Source organism: Alligator sinensis, unplaced genomic scaffold (assembly GCF_000455745.1).
Source record: "Alligator sinensis unplaced genomic scaffold, ASM45574v1 scaffold956_1, whole genome shotgun sequence".
NCBI lineage: Eukaryota > Metazoa > Chordata > Crocodylia > Alligatoridae > Alligator > Alligator sinensis.
This window is the reverse complement of record NW_005842496.1, coordinates 997,698-1,012,150: the sequence shown is the minus strand read 5'-3', so window position 1 is coordinate 1,012,150 and position 14,453 is coordinate 997,698. Positions and strand designations below refer to the sequence as shown.

The 14,453-nt window shown below is 43.9% G+C and overlaps 1 protein-coding gene across 2 annotated transcripts in view; it reads right to left on the bottom strand.

Annotated features, from left to right (window-relative positions):
* PUDP (pseudouridine 5'-phosphatase) overlaps window positions 1-12,857 on the bottom strand; it is a 106,090-nt gene extending 93,233 nt beyond the window's left edge. Inside the window, exons 1-2 of one of the 2 annotated variants that reach the window (XM_025212960.1) lie at window positions 12,807-12,857; window positions 10,119-10,278 (exon numbers count right to left, since the gene is read on the bottom strand). In XM_025212960.1, the coding sequence (XP_025068745.1) occupies window positions 10,119-10,158 (40 nt within the window). In that variant the 5' untranslated portion in view covers window positions 10,159-10,278; window positions 12,807-12,857. The remainder of the gene's footprint in view (window positions 1-10,118; window positions 10,279-12,806) is intronic. The other variant, XM_025212961.1, reaches the window with a different exon arrangement.
* Window positions 12,858-14,453: the final 1,596 nt, after the last annotated feature.

Sequence of the window (14,453 nt, the reverse complement as noted above, 5' to 3'; positions counted from 1 at the left end):
AAACCAGCAGGTACCAGGACACCCAAGAGCTTGAAAGAGAAAATGAAGGAAGAAAGCATGGCTTGTGGTGTGACATTGATCCAGAGGAAGGAGGAACTTTAAATTGGAAGTGATTTGCTTGTGTTTGTGTTATATTTAAGTTTGAGTTCTGAGGACTGGACTGTGGCTATGAGGATGGTATGGAGGCCACAGAGATACCCAAGAGGTACCCAGCATAGAGCCTGCAATGGTCAGGGACGGCTGGAGGTTTGGAAGCAAGAAAGCACGTTACCTGGGTGAGGGACGCTAAGGGGATGACCAGCCTGAGAAGGACAGGACCACGGCCAGGGGCTCAGAACCTGAGAAGGGAGAGATGGGGCTGGAGCCCAGAAGCAGAGGTCCAAGTCAGTGAACCTAGGCGGAGAGGTGCAGCCATGGAAAAGGGGCCAAAGATGGAAAGGCTGAAGCTCCAACGAAGTTTTGAGGTCTGAGGGGGCTAAGTGTTGCATTGGGGGCAGGTTGCCCCTCCAAAGTGATACCAAGTACAATCTGCAAGTGTCTACAGGGGAGGACAGAGGCCATGAATACTGTCCATAAGGTAACTGGTGCCCTGAGGCACTAATAGGGCTAGAAGGGCCACAATTTAGTGCCTGAGGGCAAGGCTAAAGTGAACTGAGTGCTCACTCTGGGGCCTTGGGGCAGCCTCCTTCAACTCTGGAAAAATTCTGTCAAGGTGTGGTAGATGAGGTGAAAAAGAGGGGTGGAGGAGCTGGAGTTGGGCATGAGTCCCATGGCCAACAGGGGGGAGTCACAGACACCCTCGAGGCAACACCTGCTACATGTTAAGTGCCACTGTGGAATTTTAAAGTTGCTCCTTTCAAGCAAGGATTATCTTAAGGTATTATCACCAGGGCCCCTGGTTTTCTCTGATAAAAAAAAGAATCCCCAATTTTCGATTTAAAAAAAGGATCCTAAAATCTACATTTTTCCATGATTAAAATGAAACACTATATATAGTGTTGCCTCATTTTAATCATGGAAAAAAAATGTGGATTTGGGGTTACTTTTTTAAAGCAAAATTTGGGGATTTTTTTTTAATCAGAGAAAACCAGGATCCCTGATTATCACATACTACTCCTTATCTACACACCAGAATGTTCTGCAGACAGAGCATAAGGATTATGCAGTCCTTCAGACTTCAAGGATGCACTGCTCCATGCCACCAAACTTCTCTGCCATGAGGTGATCTATCTCCCATCAAACTCTTCCAATTTCCCAGTAGTGCTGAGTCAGACATAGCCCTGGAACTCTAGCTATCTAGTTCCATGGATCCATCTGGCTTTAACCGGGACATATGCCATGGCACTCAAATTCCGGAGATCAGAAGTGGATCCGGGATTTTAAAAGCAGGACAAGGGAACAGGGACTGGCACTGCAGGAGTATCTGCACCCTCTGCTTCCAGGCTCCTTCCTCTCCTCCTCCCACTAGGACAGGCAGATCATACCATGGAAACAGCAGTTGGGGAATTTTTTAGTCCCCAAAGCAGGTACCAATTTCCCTCCCCCCCATGCTAGCAGGAACATCTTTACCCATCCCCTTCCCCCTCTCACCATTGGGCACCATGACAATTAACTTCTATCAGCCACCACCTTCTGGTCCCAACCACAGACCCAATTCCCCAGCCAGCGGATCATGGTGGACCCGAGGCCACAGTTGGCCAGTTTTGCCAAGAGGTGATCATGGGATACCAGATGGAAGGCTTTTTTGAAGTCAAGATGTACAACATCAATCTCCTCTCCCTTGTCCAGGTGATAGGTCACCTGGGCATAGAAGGAAATGAGATTGGTTGAGCAAGACCTACCCACAACAAACCCGTGCTGTCACAAGTTTAGCTCAACTCTTACTAAGCCCAGGTAATCTCCCTCAGGATGTTGTCACCAGCCAGTCTGTTAAGAATGGCCTCTTTGATAAACTTTTCTAAGACCTTCCCCAGGATAGAGGTCAGGCTGATGGGCCTGTAGTTTGCCGGATCCACTTTCCTCCCTTTCTTGAAGATAGGTACGACATTGGCTTTCTTCCAATCTTCAGGCACTTCCCCAGAGCACCAGGAGTTCTCAAAGATCCATGCCAGGGGCTGAGCTATGATGCTTGCCAGCTCCCTGAGTACCCTTGGGTGTAAACCGTCAGGGCCGGCTGACTTGAAGGTATCCAGCCTGTCAAGGTGTTCCTTCACAAGGTCAGATTCGATGGAAGGCAAGGTATCTCCCTCACCCGGGCCTCCCTGACCCACTGTGGGCAGGGGCGTCCCATGGGACTGGTGAAAAACTGATGCAAAGTACCCATTTAGCAAGTTTGCTTTTTCATGGGCATCGGTTGTGAGTTGTCCTATCTGGTTTACCAGGGGCCCAATGTTGCCCTTGCTTTTCCTCCGGCTCCCCACATATCTAAAAAAGGACTTTTTATTGTCCTTGATATTTGTAGCTAGCTGGAGTTCCATCGCAGCCTTGGCTTTCCTGGTTTGCTCTCTGCAGGTCCAGACCAGAGCAGAGTATTCCTCCTTGGTGGTGGTTCCAGTACTCCATCCTTTGTAGGTCTTCCTTTTAAGACGCAAGAGGTCCATCACTTCCCTGGAGAGCCAAGGGGGCTGCTGTGCCCTTTTGCTGCCTTTCCTCCGAGACGGGATAGACTTTGCTTGCGCATCCAGGATTGCTTCCTTGAAGAGCAACCACTCATCCTAAACTCCCTTCCCCTTTGGGTTGCGGCCCTTTAGGGCCTCACTGACAAGCTTCCTTAGCTTGTCAAAGTCAGCTTTCCTGAAGTTGAGGACTTCTGTACCACTGACTGACTTGCCAGCTTTATGGCAGATGGTGAAGGTGATCAGCTCATGGTCACTGTCACCCGCTTCCCTTCGATCATTAGGTCGCTGATTAGGTCATCCCCGGTTACCAGTACAAGGTTGAGCAGCGCTTTACCTCTCACCAGCCTGTAGACTTCCTGTGTCAGACAGAGGTCATCCACGCACAAGAGGAAGCTTTGCAACCGCTCGGATTTGGCCGAGCGCTCTTCCCATGAGATGTCTGGGTAGTTGAAGTCTCCCATGACAACCATGGACCAGGAGCATGCGGCCTCAGCCAATTCCCTGGCGAATTCCTGGTCAAGCTCTTGACTTTGGGTGGGAGGTCTGTAGTAGACTCCCACCATTGTGTCCCCTGAGCCGTGTTCCCCACTGATTTTAACCCAGAGGGTCTCCAGTCATCCACCCTGGTCGCCAATATTAGCTTGCAGGGACATGTAGCTTTCCTTGGCAGAGCTACACCCCCGCCCCTTTTGTCTACTCGATCTCTCCTGTATAGGGTATGGCCGTCTATACATGTGGTCCAGTCATGGGTGGAGTTCCACCAGGTCTCCGTTATTCCTATGACATCATAGTTATTTGTGTTAAGCAGGAGGACAAGTTCCTGCTACCTATTCATAAAAGGCTATAAGGTTTGTCAGGCAGGATCTACCTGTGATGAACCCGTGCTGGTTTCCTTTCAGCATCGTTTCCCATGCTGGGCCTTCACAAATACACTCTTTGATGATTTTTTCCAGTATTTTCCCAGGGATAGAGGTAAGACTGATTGGCCTAAAGTTACCCGGCTCATCCCTTCTCCCCTTCTTAAAAATGGGCACCATGTTGACCCTTTTCCAGTCCTCCGGGACCTGGCCAGAGCACCATGAGTGCTGAAACAGCTGTGCCAGCGGCTCAGCTATGACACTAGCCAATTCCTTCAGCACCCATGGATGCAGGTCATCTGGGCCAGCTGACTTGTACCCATCCAGCCCTTCCAAGTGCTCCTTAACTAAGTCAGCACTAACCTTTGGCGGTCTGGTGCCTTTTGAACATCTGTCTATGCTCAAGGTGGGGGAATTGTCTTGGTCAGGGCTTAGGAATGCTGAAGCAAAGAACTCAATGAAGAGCTCCGCCTTTTTCCCTGCGTCAACCACAAACTGACCTGATTTGTCCTGCAGGGGCCCTATGTTACTCTGCACTTTCCTTTTGCTCACTATGTATCTGTAAAAGGAGTTTTGTTGTCCTTAATTGTTGAAGCCACCCCAAGCTCCAGGCCTGCCTGACTCCCTGCAATAGCACGGCAGGGAGGTGTATGCCTCCTTGGTGACTGCTCCCTGCTTCCACTGCCTATAAATCTTTTTCTTTGACTCCAGTCTTTCCTGGAGCTCCCTGTTCAGCCAAGGGGGCTTTTTTATCCCCTTAGCCCCTTTCCTGCGGAGGAGATAGACTCCTTTTGTGCCCCAAGGATCACTGCCTTGAGAAACCTCCAACCCTCCTGGACCCCATTTGCTCGATGCTCCTGAGTTCCGCTACCTCACTAACTAGGCTTCTAAGTTTACTAAAGTTGGCCCTTCTGAAGTCTAACACTGTAGCCTCACCAGATATTTTTCTCACCCTTCGCTGGATAGTGAACTCTACCAAGTGATGGTCACTATCAGGTTACTGTGTACTTGCAGGTTCCCCACGAGATCACCCCCTGTTGATAAAACCAGGTCTAGCATTGTGCAGTGTTTCTTTTTGAAGTTTTTCTCCTCTTTAAAGCATTTGCTTTTTAAGTTCATTTGCTCCCTGCAGGATTTCCTTACTTAAGTAAAGAGGGAAAGTTTTCACAGGCAGAGACTTGCTTCTTCCTCACTTACATGCCCCAGGGAGGCGCACACACTGTAAAGACACTTCCCCTATCACAACCTTCCTCAACTCGCTCAACATGTCCTTCAAAACCAGCAATACCGACCCACATTTGCTTTTCCCCTCCCCAAATATCAAAACCTTAGAACACTGGCCCATATGCCTCACTGACCCCCATGAGCCTTCCTGTCCTCCCCCGCCTTGTAACCTAACCCCAACGCCCTGCCGCAACAGCTGGCGTGGAGCTCTCAGAAAATAACATATTCTAGGAGGCAGCTAACAGAGACCCAGACAGAAACCACCTTCAAGAAGGATTTGCAAGAGGGCTCAGAGGATATTATGTTTTCAGAATGAGAATGATAGCATAGTTGTGATTTATGTAACCAAATGTATGAAACACAGTTTGCACTGTGCCTTTGTTAAGTTTTTTAAATATGTTAAGGGGGAAAAAAGCAGCCTTGTTAGAGAACACCATAAAATGGTCCCGCTGCTTATGAAACCTCTCATAAGCAGCGCAATGCATCTCTGATTTAGTTAGTTTACCCTGCCTTCTGCCTGACTTCACACTAAGAAAGAGGCTTTTTATCACCATCTTCTTTTCTTCCTCCTCATTTATGATCTTAGCAAATTTACCTTACCTCCTGCCTGATTTAAAAAAGAAAAAACCCCATCAATTTCAGAAGGACACAAATCCCAGCTAACAATGCACATCCACGGAACACAGAAGAACTGGTTCTGTCTAGCTCCCAGGAACTCAGCAGCACAAAGAGAATTATGAATTAGCCAATAAGGAGAAATTTGCTGAATCACATGTATATACATGCAGGCTGAAGCGAGGGAATCTGGGTGGGAATCCAAGTGTGACCCCCTGTTGGCCCTCCCATGCAAACATGCTCATAAGAACTGGTGTTTCACTATAATGGGAAGCTTGACAGGCACTGAGATAACTGTGCATCTTGACTGTACTTAGCCCTAAAACACAAAAAGCCTGAAGCTGAACTGATTCAATCTTCCCAGGTTAATCTAAGGTGTGTAGATTGAACTGATAAGCAACTGAACACACATTCACTTTTTATTCTGGAAATGCAGCCACATCCCTGCATTGATCCAGGCCAGCAGCCGGGGGGTGCTAGAGCATTCCTTCCTGCTGGGCTGGAGCAGACAGCTTGGGCCAAATATAGCCCACCAACGCTGCAAAGGGAGATTTTCTGGGAGGCACAAAGCATCCTGGGATGCTGAGGGACTGTGAGTTAACTTAAATCTGGAGGGGATCTAGGACAGAAGTTCAATAAACTGATTTAACCTAAATCAGTTAAGTCTGATACTACATTTATCTAGGTTTATGTTAAACCAGTTTCGGCCATTTTGAAAGTGGTTTGTGTACTGTGTTACATATTTGAACCAGTTTCTGATCACTTATATCAGTTTATGTGCAATTTCTGTCCTTAGCCTGGGTGTTAACAATAAAAACTGAGCCATCGGTCTGTCTCCTGCCTTTTTTTTTTAATTAGTAGCCAACATACCAGGCAACTCCAATCCTGTTTCAACCCCCACAAGCTCACTAAAGTCATCTTTCCTTTATAAGCATTCGGGAATCAGCACTGCAATTTTTCAACATACACAGAGTATATCTTCAGCTTGGTAAAGACTGACCAAAAATTGAGCAAATGTCAATCAATGCAAAATGAAAAGTATACAAATCTCTGTAGGAGTGAGATGCTAAATGGATTAGCAAAGGGAACACAATTTCAAAGAGAATATCAAAAGAAAAAAAAAGTGTAACATTGCATAGGCAACTGTAGAGCTGAGTCCTTAGGGTGATAGAGGAATTTGTCATTTATAGCTTCCAAATAGTAATTATACCTCCTGAAGTAAAAAATTGACAATTCCTGTAAGGAAAGATAAAATTAAGGTGCTAAGGAAGGCAGTCAAGACTGATATGTATGAAGTAACCAGTTAGCATAGGTCCTGCTCCCCTATTCTGGGGGAAAGGTGGGCATAGGATACAGACACACTTTCCTAGTGATGCTGAAGTGTCATTTCTAGACAGTAATAAGGAGCTGGCTGGCTGCCAGTAACTTGGATTTCACCAGAAGGAGCAGCTGTCACTCCATAAACAAGACAAATAGACTGCTTGAATCACATGGCTGACTATGTCAGTCGGTGAAGCCCAGGTTTTAGCCTGAAGACAATGCTGCTGAAGTAGGAAGTAGAGTTTGGTTTGTCTGATGAGAATGTCACTCAAACCAAGAATGTGTGTATGGAATGAGTCTGAAGCCATGGCAGAGGAAAAAGATCCAAAGAAGAGTTGGAAGGGAAGTCCACATCAAGCCAGCAGTGACTGGGACCGGCAATTCAAGCAAAAAGAATCAGAAATCAGCCTTAAATAAGTTGACAGAGTAGACAAGCATGAATGACTATAGCAAGGGTTTTATTCTTATCCTGTGCAGTGGGACACAAGAGGTTGACTTCTGCAACTACTGAATAAGTAGAAAGAATATTAATGTGCATATTTAAGTATTGGAAAATGGGGACATTTTACTGTTGCTGGAAAATGTGTATGTGTAACTTCCCATAAGGGAATCCTCCTAGTATTCCTTGCCACACTGAGCAAAGCCAAGCTGAGGGAGCTTGCCCATCCCCAGCAGGGAGCCCATAACAAGGAGAAAATATTTCTCTGCACCAAGCACAAAAGGGATTTTCCTCTCCTTTCCCATATGGAGCAAAGCATAAAGTGAGGGGGATTATACACCCCCACAATAGGGAGCTGCTCTGTGCTCAGTGACACAAATGGCATAAGTTAATATTCCCATATAAACAAGTCCTTAGACACTTTGAACTAAGCTGTTTATTCCAACTGTACTCAAAGGGACTACCTGCATAATTTCATGTCAATGTAAGGATTACATCCCAGACCTCAGTCTGCAAATTGCTGGTTTATACAAAGACTACAGGTGACACTAGGCCCTTTCTTTTTTTGCAAATACCATCACTACAGGTGAGGAGCTCATTGTCAGCAATCACAGAAGAACACAGAAAATGCCCAGTGAACTGATATGATACATAATAGTAAAAAGGCAGAGGTGACAATATATAAACTAAGCAATGACCCACCAAAGGTTCAACCCTAACAACTATGTAACTATGAAACATCATTATATCACCGCTAAACAAACTGCCGACCAGATGCTTCTCAATGGAAAAAGCCCAAAGACTAAAAACAAACAGAAAAAAACCCTGGATGCTGGGGGCAGCAGTCCAGCATTTCCAGCTTCAGGAGAGCATGGGAGACTAGGGCTCTTACGTGCTCCCAAAGCTGAGAGCCCTGATCAGCCTGGCCACAAGTGCAATTTCAGGAGTGACAGGAACTAGCCACAATGTTCTTGCACATACTTTGTATCAGAACACGGTGGCTTATCCCTTGTTTTATCACACCATTAATTGCATTAATATGTAGCTGAGTTACTACATGAGGCCTGATTAAGCAGTTAATCACATCCTAAGTGGGATATCTGCCAGGAGCCTAAAATGCACTTAAGAGCTTAACCCAACAAAGTTTGAAAATGTTTACTTTTATGAGGAGAAAAAACAAACAGTGGCTTTATCAAACAAAGTATATAGGTGAGAAGGAAAGGGAAACTGAATTAGAAGGCTCAAACTTAATACAAGAAAAGAATACACCCATATGACTGAAATGAGACAAACTTTAAAGAGAAAATTATTATACTATAGTGATATCATTTTAAATTGCATTTTCATTTGACTTTGTTTGCCTGGCTTGATCCCAAACTGATCCCCACTCTTGGCAGCATCATCAATTGATTCCAGTGGCACTTATGAAAATGATGGAGACTCAGTATATAATAGACAGGTAACTAAGTTCAGATGTGGTATCGAAAAAACAACTGGCAGTCCTGAAGACAGTTTGTAAATCTCTCCCAGACAGATAACAATAGTAATGCTTTGCACTACTGTTATCTTTACATCTGTGTCAAAGTTCTGCTTGCTAAAAGACATTAGTTTTCATGTGTAAAGAAATAGTTATTTGTGGTTATTAGCTTGCTTTACTGTTTAACAGATGAGCTGTTTAACGTCAAGAGCTCATGCAGAATATTAGAAATACTGAAACACAATTGATCTAAGCCCCTTTAAAAAAAATCAGAACATGTGTACAGAACATCAGGATACTCTCTTGCACTCCCCTTCTCTTGAAATAAGTAAGATGAAAATGGAGAATGCCAATATGGTACATTGCCATGACCTAGAGAGAAAATGGTTTTAAAAGACTTCCGGTTTATATCCTAAGAAGATTAATTTCTGCACTCAAGCGATAATAGAGAACAATTTACAGGGGACTGAATTTCACTTGAATTGGTGCTTTTTGCTATGATGCAGAAGAAATATTTAACTGTGTCAATGGCTTATTCACATTAGAAAATACAATATAATGTGCATACAAGCAAGTTCTATGGAAGAATTCCTATCAGTATTGTTACAATTACCTGCCAAGCAACTTACACTTGGAAGAAAAGGAAAATAGGGTAAACTTTAAAGGTATGGACAGGCATTCATTTGAAACACTAAGAATTTTTGGGAAATTCGTAGCGCCGCAAAAACATGGCATGGTACGTATGTGCAGTTGTTCATGTGATGAGTTGTCTAGAGCACTTCAGGGCACACAGAGAGCATATATTGTTAATGGTCCACAGCCACAGGACCTACGTGCTGAGATCCCAGAGTGCTTTGTGGACATCTCCAGAGGGTCCCAAGGACAGCTGAGCACAGAGCAGAGCACCTCTGCTATGGCTGGCTGCCCAGAGACCGTGCTTACCCAGGGTTCTTCCCCTTCCCCAGGAACTCCTCTCTCCCTTGGCCTGGGAGTGCAGAGGTATGGATCCCCTGGTCCATTTCTACTCCCAAAAGATCATTGACAAGGACCCCTGTTTTCTCTGATAAAAAAAAAATATCCCCAATGTTCAGGTTTAAAAAAAATGTAACCCAAAATCCACTTTTTTCTGTGATCAAAATAAAACACCAGTAATATTTATATGAGTATATACATATATACACATATACATACACACAGACACACATGTATATATAATGGTGTTTCGTTTTGATCATGGAAAAATGTGGATTTTGGATTACTTTTTTTTAAACCTGAAAAAAAAGTTGGGGGGGGGGGCGTGTTATCAGAGAAAACCAGGAGCCCTGCTCACCAATCATTCTCCCAGCCTAGAGTGGAACCCTGAGTCTTCTGATGAACTCCCTCCAGAGGTGGTGCAATCACCTACCCTGGAAATCTTCAAGAGGAGACTGGACAGTCATGTCACTGGGGTCACCTGACTCCAGTTGTCTTTCCTGCCAAGTGCAGGGGGGCTGGGCCTGATGATCTTGCGAGGTCCCTTCTAGCCCCTTACAATCTATGAATCGATGATCCAGGTACATGGTGTATACCTGCGAGCAGAATCAAGGTCTGCCACTGCTTCTTCAGCATGTTTGTTCAGCTCCTGCTAAGCAACAGCCTGGGAAGCTCCTTTGGGTACTCCTGGATCCTCTGCAGTACTTGGATCTTTGGGTGGTAGCTGTGGCTAGGAATCCTTTTCACCAACTCCATCTAGTGAGAAAGCTATAGTCAGAAGGCTGTATATAACCTCAAGGTTAGACTACTGCATACAGCTATTCTTGAAAACCATCCATAAGTTTCAGATAGTGCACAATGCAGTAGTTTGCCTTCTGAAAGGGGTGGGTTTCTAGGACCATATAATCCTGGTGCTCCAGAGTCTGCATTGGTTCCCAACAGCTTTTCGGGCACAATTCACAATGCTGGATTTGATCTATAAGGCCCTTAATGACCCTACAATACCATCAATACATCAAGTCTGTTTGGCAAAAATACATGGGAGGTCATTCTCCTCGGTTGCTTTTTGGCTGTGGAACTTCATCCCTCTTGAGACTCACCAAAGCCCTGTTTTAAGTTATTGCATTTTCTTATTATAAGCAGCCATGAGTATTTGGTGAAAAAGATGGCATATGAGGAAGATAGAAAGGAAGGAAATGAATGGTTATGCAGGCACAACCAAAGTCCTAGCCACACCTGTCCTCAAGCTCTGTTCCCCATTTGCCAGCCCCCACCAACTACCTGGTCAATAAGAATGATGCCATGATGAACACTATGCTGGCCCAAACTACTTACAGACCTGCTCTGGGGCATATGACACAAGCACTGATTGCTGGGAGTGCATCATCTTGAGGACCTGGGGTGAATAGTTGAATCAGAACTTCAGGATACGCCAGGCTACCTTCACAGAGATATCCACTGAATTGGCCCCCACACTTGTGGGATAGGCCATCAGCAGAAGAGCACCCTTCATAATAGAGAGGCAAGATGCCATCTCCATAAAAAAGCTTGAAAATGGTCTGTCACCAACCCAATTTGGACAACATTGGGAGTAGCAGTGGGAGAGGCAGTGCTGGGAGGTACAAGCAGGTGCTAGCGCTGTACATCATCCTCTTTGCCAACCTGCGGGAAGTCATGAGCAAGGGGAACGCATTGCCAACTTTGCAGAGGCTTTTCTACTTGAGCTCAACATACGGGCCTAGCAGATCTGGTGGTGCCACCCCCAACTCCAGGCCTTGCAAGAACATAAAGACATGTACTTTTCATGTCAGACATGTACTTACAGCAAGATGTGCATGTATTTTTCATGCACATCTCCTGGCTGTAAGCTCTCCACAGTGTGGTGTGAGCTTACCTCGCCAGCGTGGGTGGGACCTCTCCTTGAGGGATGACTCAGCTTTATTGTCTGACTACCTTCAATCAGGGTCTGAGACTGAATCAGCCCCGGTTAGGCCTTGGCTCATTACATTGTACAACATACAGTACAAAGCCACCCACAGCACAGCCCTTGGCAAACAATGCTTAACAGAACTCTGCTTTGGTTTCAGGAGTGGTATTTAACAGTCCTTGTTGCTCCATCCATGGCCTTTAACAATTACAGCAGCCCTAAGCCAAGCTCAGCCGACCTTTGAGTACTTACATACAGAATCAACTGCCCACACGTTCTTTCTCAGTGCCCTTGCTGGGCTTGTACGTAAAACCAGAGATGACAATATGACTCAGCTATTTGTAATGCACAACAGGTTTAGAGGGGGGAGATTCATGCTGTGTTTTTGGATGATGGAAAAGGACTAGTTTTAAGTAAAGCTGCTGGATTTGAGAATCTATCAGCAGTCAACTCCAATTGGGCAGTCCTCTCGGAACATCTCAAAATCCCCTATTAAGTGGATTGGGAAGGATTTTATTTTGCTCGTGAACAAATGTAGCCCTGAGCAACATGGCCATGTGTGCACTCAGCTCTGACTCCCTGGGCCAGTAGACTTCACTGTCAGTCACAGACAGATTCCCTTGAGCTGGGGGAGGGCGGTGAGAAGCAAAGCCTTCTGGGATGCTGGAGGACTGAACTATGTAAGGTAACATACAACACGTAGTGCAATGTGTTACCATAAAAGCATTAAACATGGTGCTAGAAATTGCTGCACTGCTAAAAGTGCTGTTAGAAAAAAGTAACATTTTGTGACATATTGTTCTTCTTGCTACAAAGCACTTTAATGGTTTTACACTCACTCTTGATAATGCTAAAAGGCATATTTAACACTCCAAATGTAATGCCTGCCCAAGGACTTACTCTTTATCAGTATATGATAAAGAAAGCAAACATGAGACATATACATGTATAATAATCTCATTACACTGGGGAGTTGAGTAATAATCTCTTTACAGTGCTCAGGTAGCATGAGTTAGTTAATTCCTTCTGTGCTCTCAAAACAACTATAATTCCTTCTTTAGAGCTGTTCTTTCCTAGACTGGCACATATTCATTCTACAAACAGATCATCTTACCACACCTACTCCCTTCTTAAAAGGACAGTCCTTAAGCCAGAAGTGACTACCAACAAAAATAATAAATCACAATATTTGCATTATTTTACTTTACAATAAACTAGACTTACTTGGAATTGAAACATAGCTTTTAAAATATCTTATGTGTGGAACACATCTGAATTTACAGTGATGGATATTATAGAAAACTCTTCTATGAAGATATATAGGTACAGAGACAACTTTCAAAGTGTGCATGCTTACTTTAGCAAGTCCAACTATACAGATTCCTATGGTTCCTTCTTTTGGAAATTGCTGACCAGTGAAGAATACAGGACCCCACACCAGCTTTCTTAAAACAAAATATTGTTTAAAATTATTCAATGAAGCAAACCGTGGCATACAGAAAGGGGATTTTAAAATAATAAAACAGTTTACATTCATGAATACCTTACCTCGAATTCTAGCATACCAGTCTTACCTTGGACACTTTAAACCAGGGGTGTGCAAAATGCGGCCCGCAGGCCAGATGCAGCACACCAAGCCATTCTATCTGGCCTGCGGGACCCCTAAAAATTTAGAAAATTAATATTTATCTGCCCCTGGCTGCCTGTCATGTGCCCCTCGATGGCTTGCCAAAACTCAGTAAGCAGCCCTCCGCCTGAAATAATTGTCTGCTACTGCTTTAAATAGTGGAGGGTGCTATAAAAGTTCTAGGCTCAAACTTCAGGAATTCCACCCTAGAACAGACTTTTAAAACTAGTTGCTTCATGTTTTGTTTGCATCTTAAGCTTTAAAACAGGGAACTATATTTTTCAAGGAAGATTAGCCTTCAAGTCAATGGAAATAACTGAGAAAATCTCTGAAAAAAACAGACGTACATTTGTGCGCTGAATAACAGGCTACAGATGCATAGTTTCAGGCAGTTGAAAAAATTTTGGTCATACTCTTTATAAATGTTGTCTCATGAAAATGTGTATGGCATTTAAACACCCATACATAATTTATTTCTTCAGCTTCCATTTGCGCTATATACACAAAACACACATTCCTTTTTTAAAACAATTAAAATTAACTTACTACTGGACGTTTCATAAAAAACTTGAGGGTCAGACACTGATCTCACTAATTCTGGTTTTATACCAATAACAATTTTGTCTATTCTTTTTCAAAACATAAATAGGAATACAGTATATACATACTAGAAACCAGAGAATCCCCTGAGTCTCTATCAGGGGATTTCTCCTCCAACCTGCACCGCAAAATTAAACGGCTAATGTGCTGTTCCTGACCATTTAGAAGCCAAAACTTGTCTGCTGGATCTAACCCTAAGAGTCACCACTCGTTGGACTTCCTGCTTTCAGAATTTCACGGTTCCCTGCTTAGCACATATGCACTCCAAAAACCATGCTAAAGTTGTAACAAAACCTGAAATAATTTAAGGGCTGAAATATATCACATCTTCTGAAAATTAGTTATAAGTGTGCCTGCATTAAGACAGTGGTGTCATACCGTGCCTCTGCACTGGAAGATATACAGCACACACAACCCTAATGTTCTCTTAATGCAAATGCTTATGTTATGCTGCCTTCAATTTCATAAAGGAAACCATCGTACTGTTTCAGGATAAATTACTGAAAAATAACTTGTTTTAATCTGAAGGATTCTTCATAATTTGTGGATAAGGGAAGGGGAAAATTAGTCTTAATCCAGTTGGTACATGCTCTTCACTGAATCAGAGCTCAATATATACATGATACTGTAATTTAAATTTGATTTTTATGTTAACAAATCCAGGAACTGACACAGTATTTAGCTGTAATTGCACTTAAAAGCAGATGAATTTAATAACAGTGAAGAGCAGGTTTAATACCTGGAGTGCCCAAAGCTTGGCAAGCTCAGGTCCAAGAA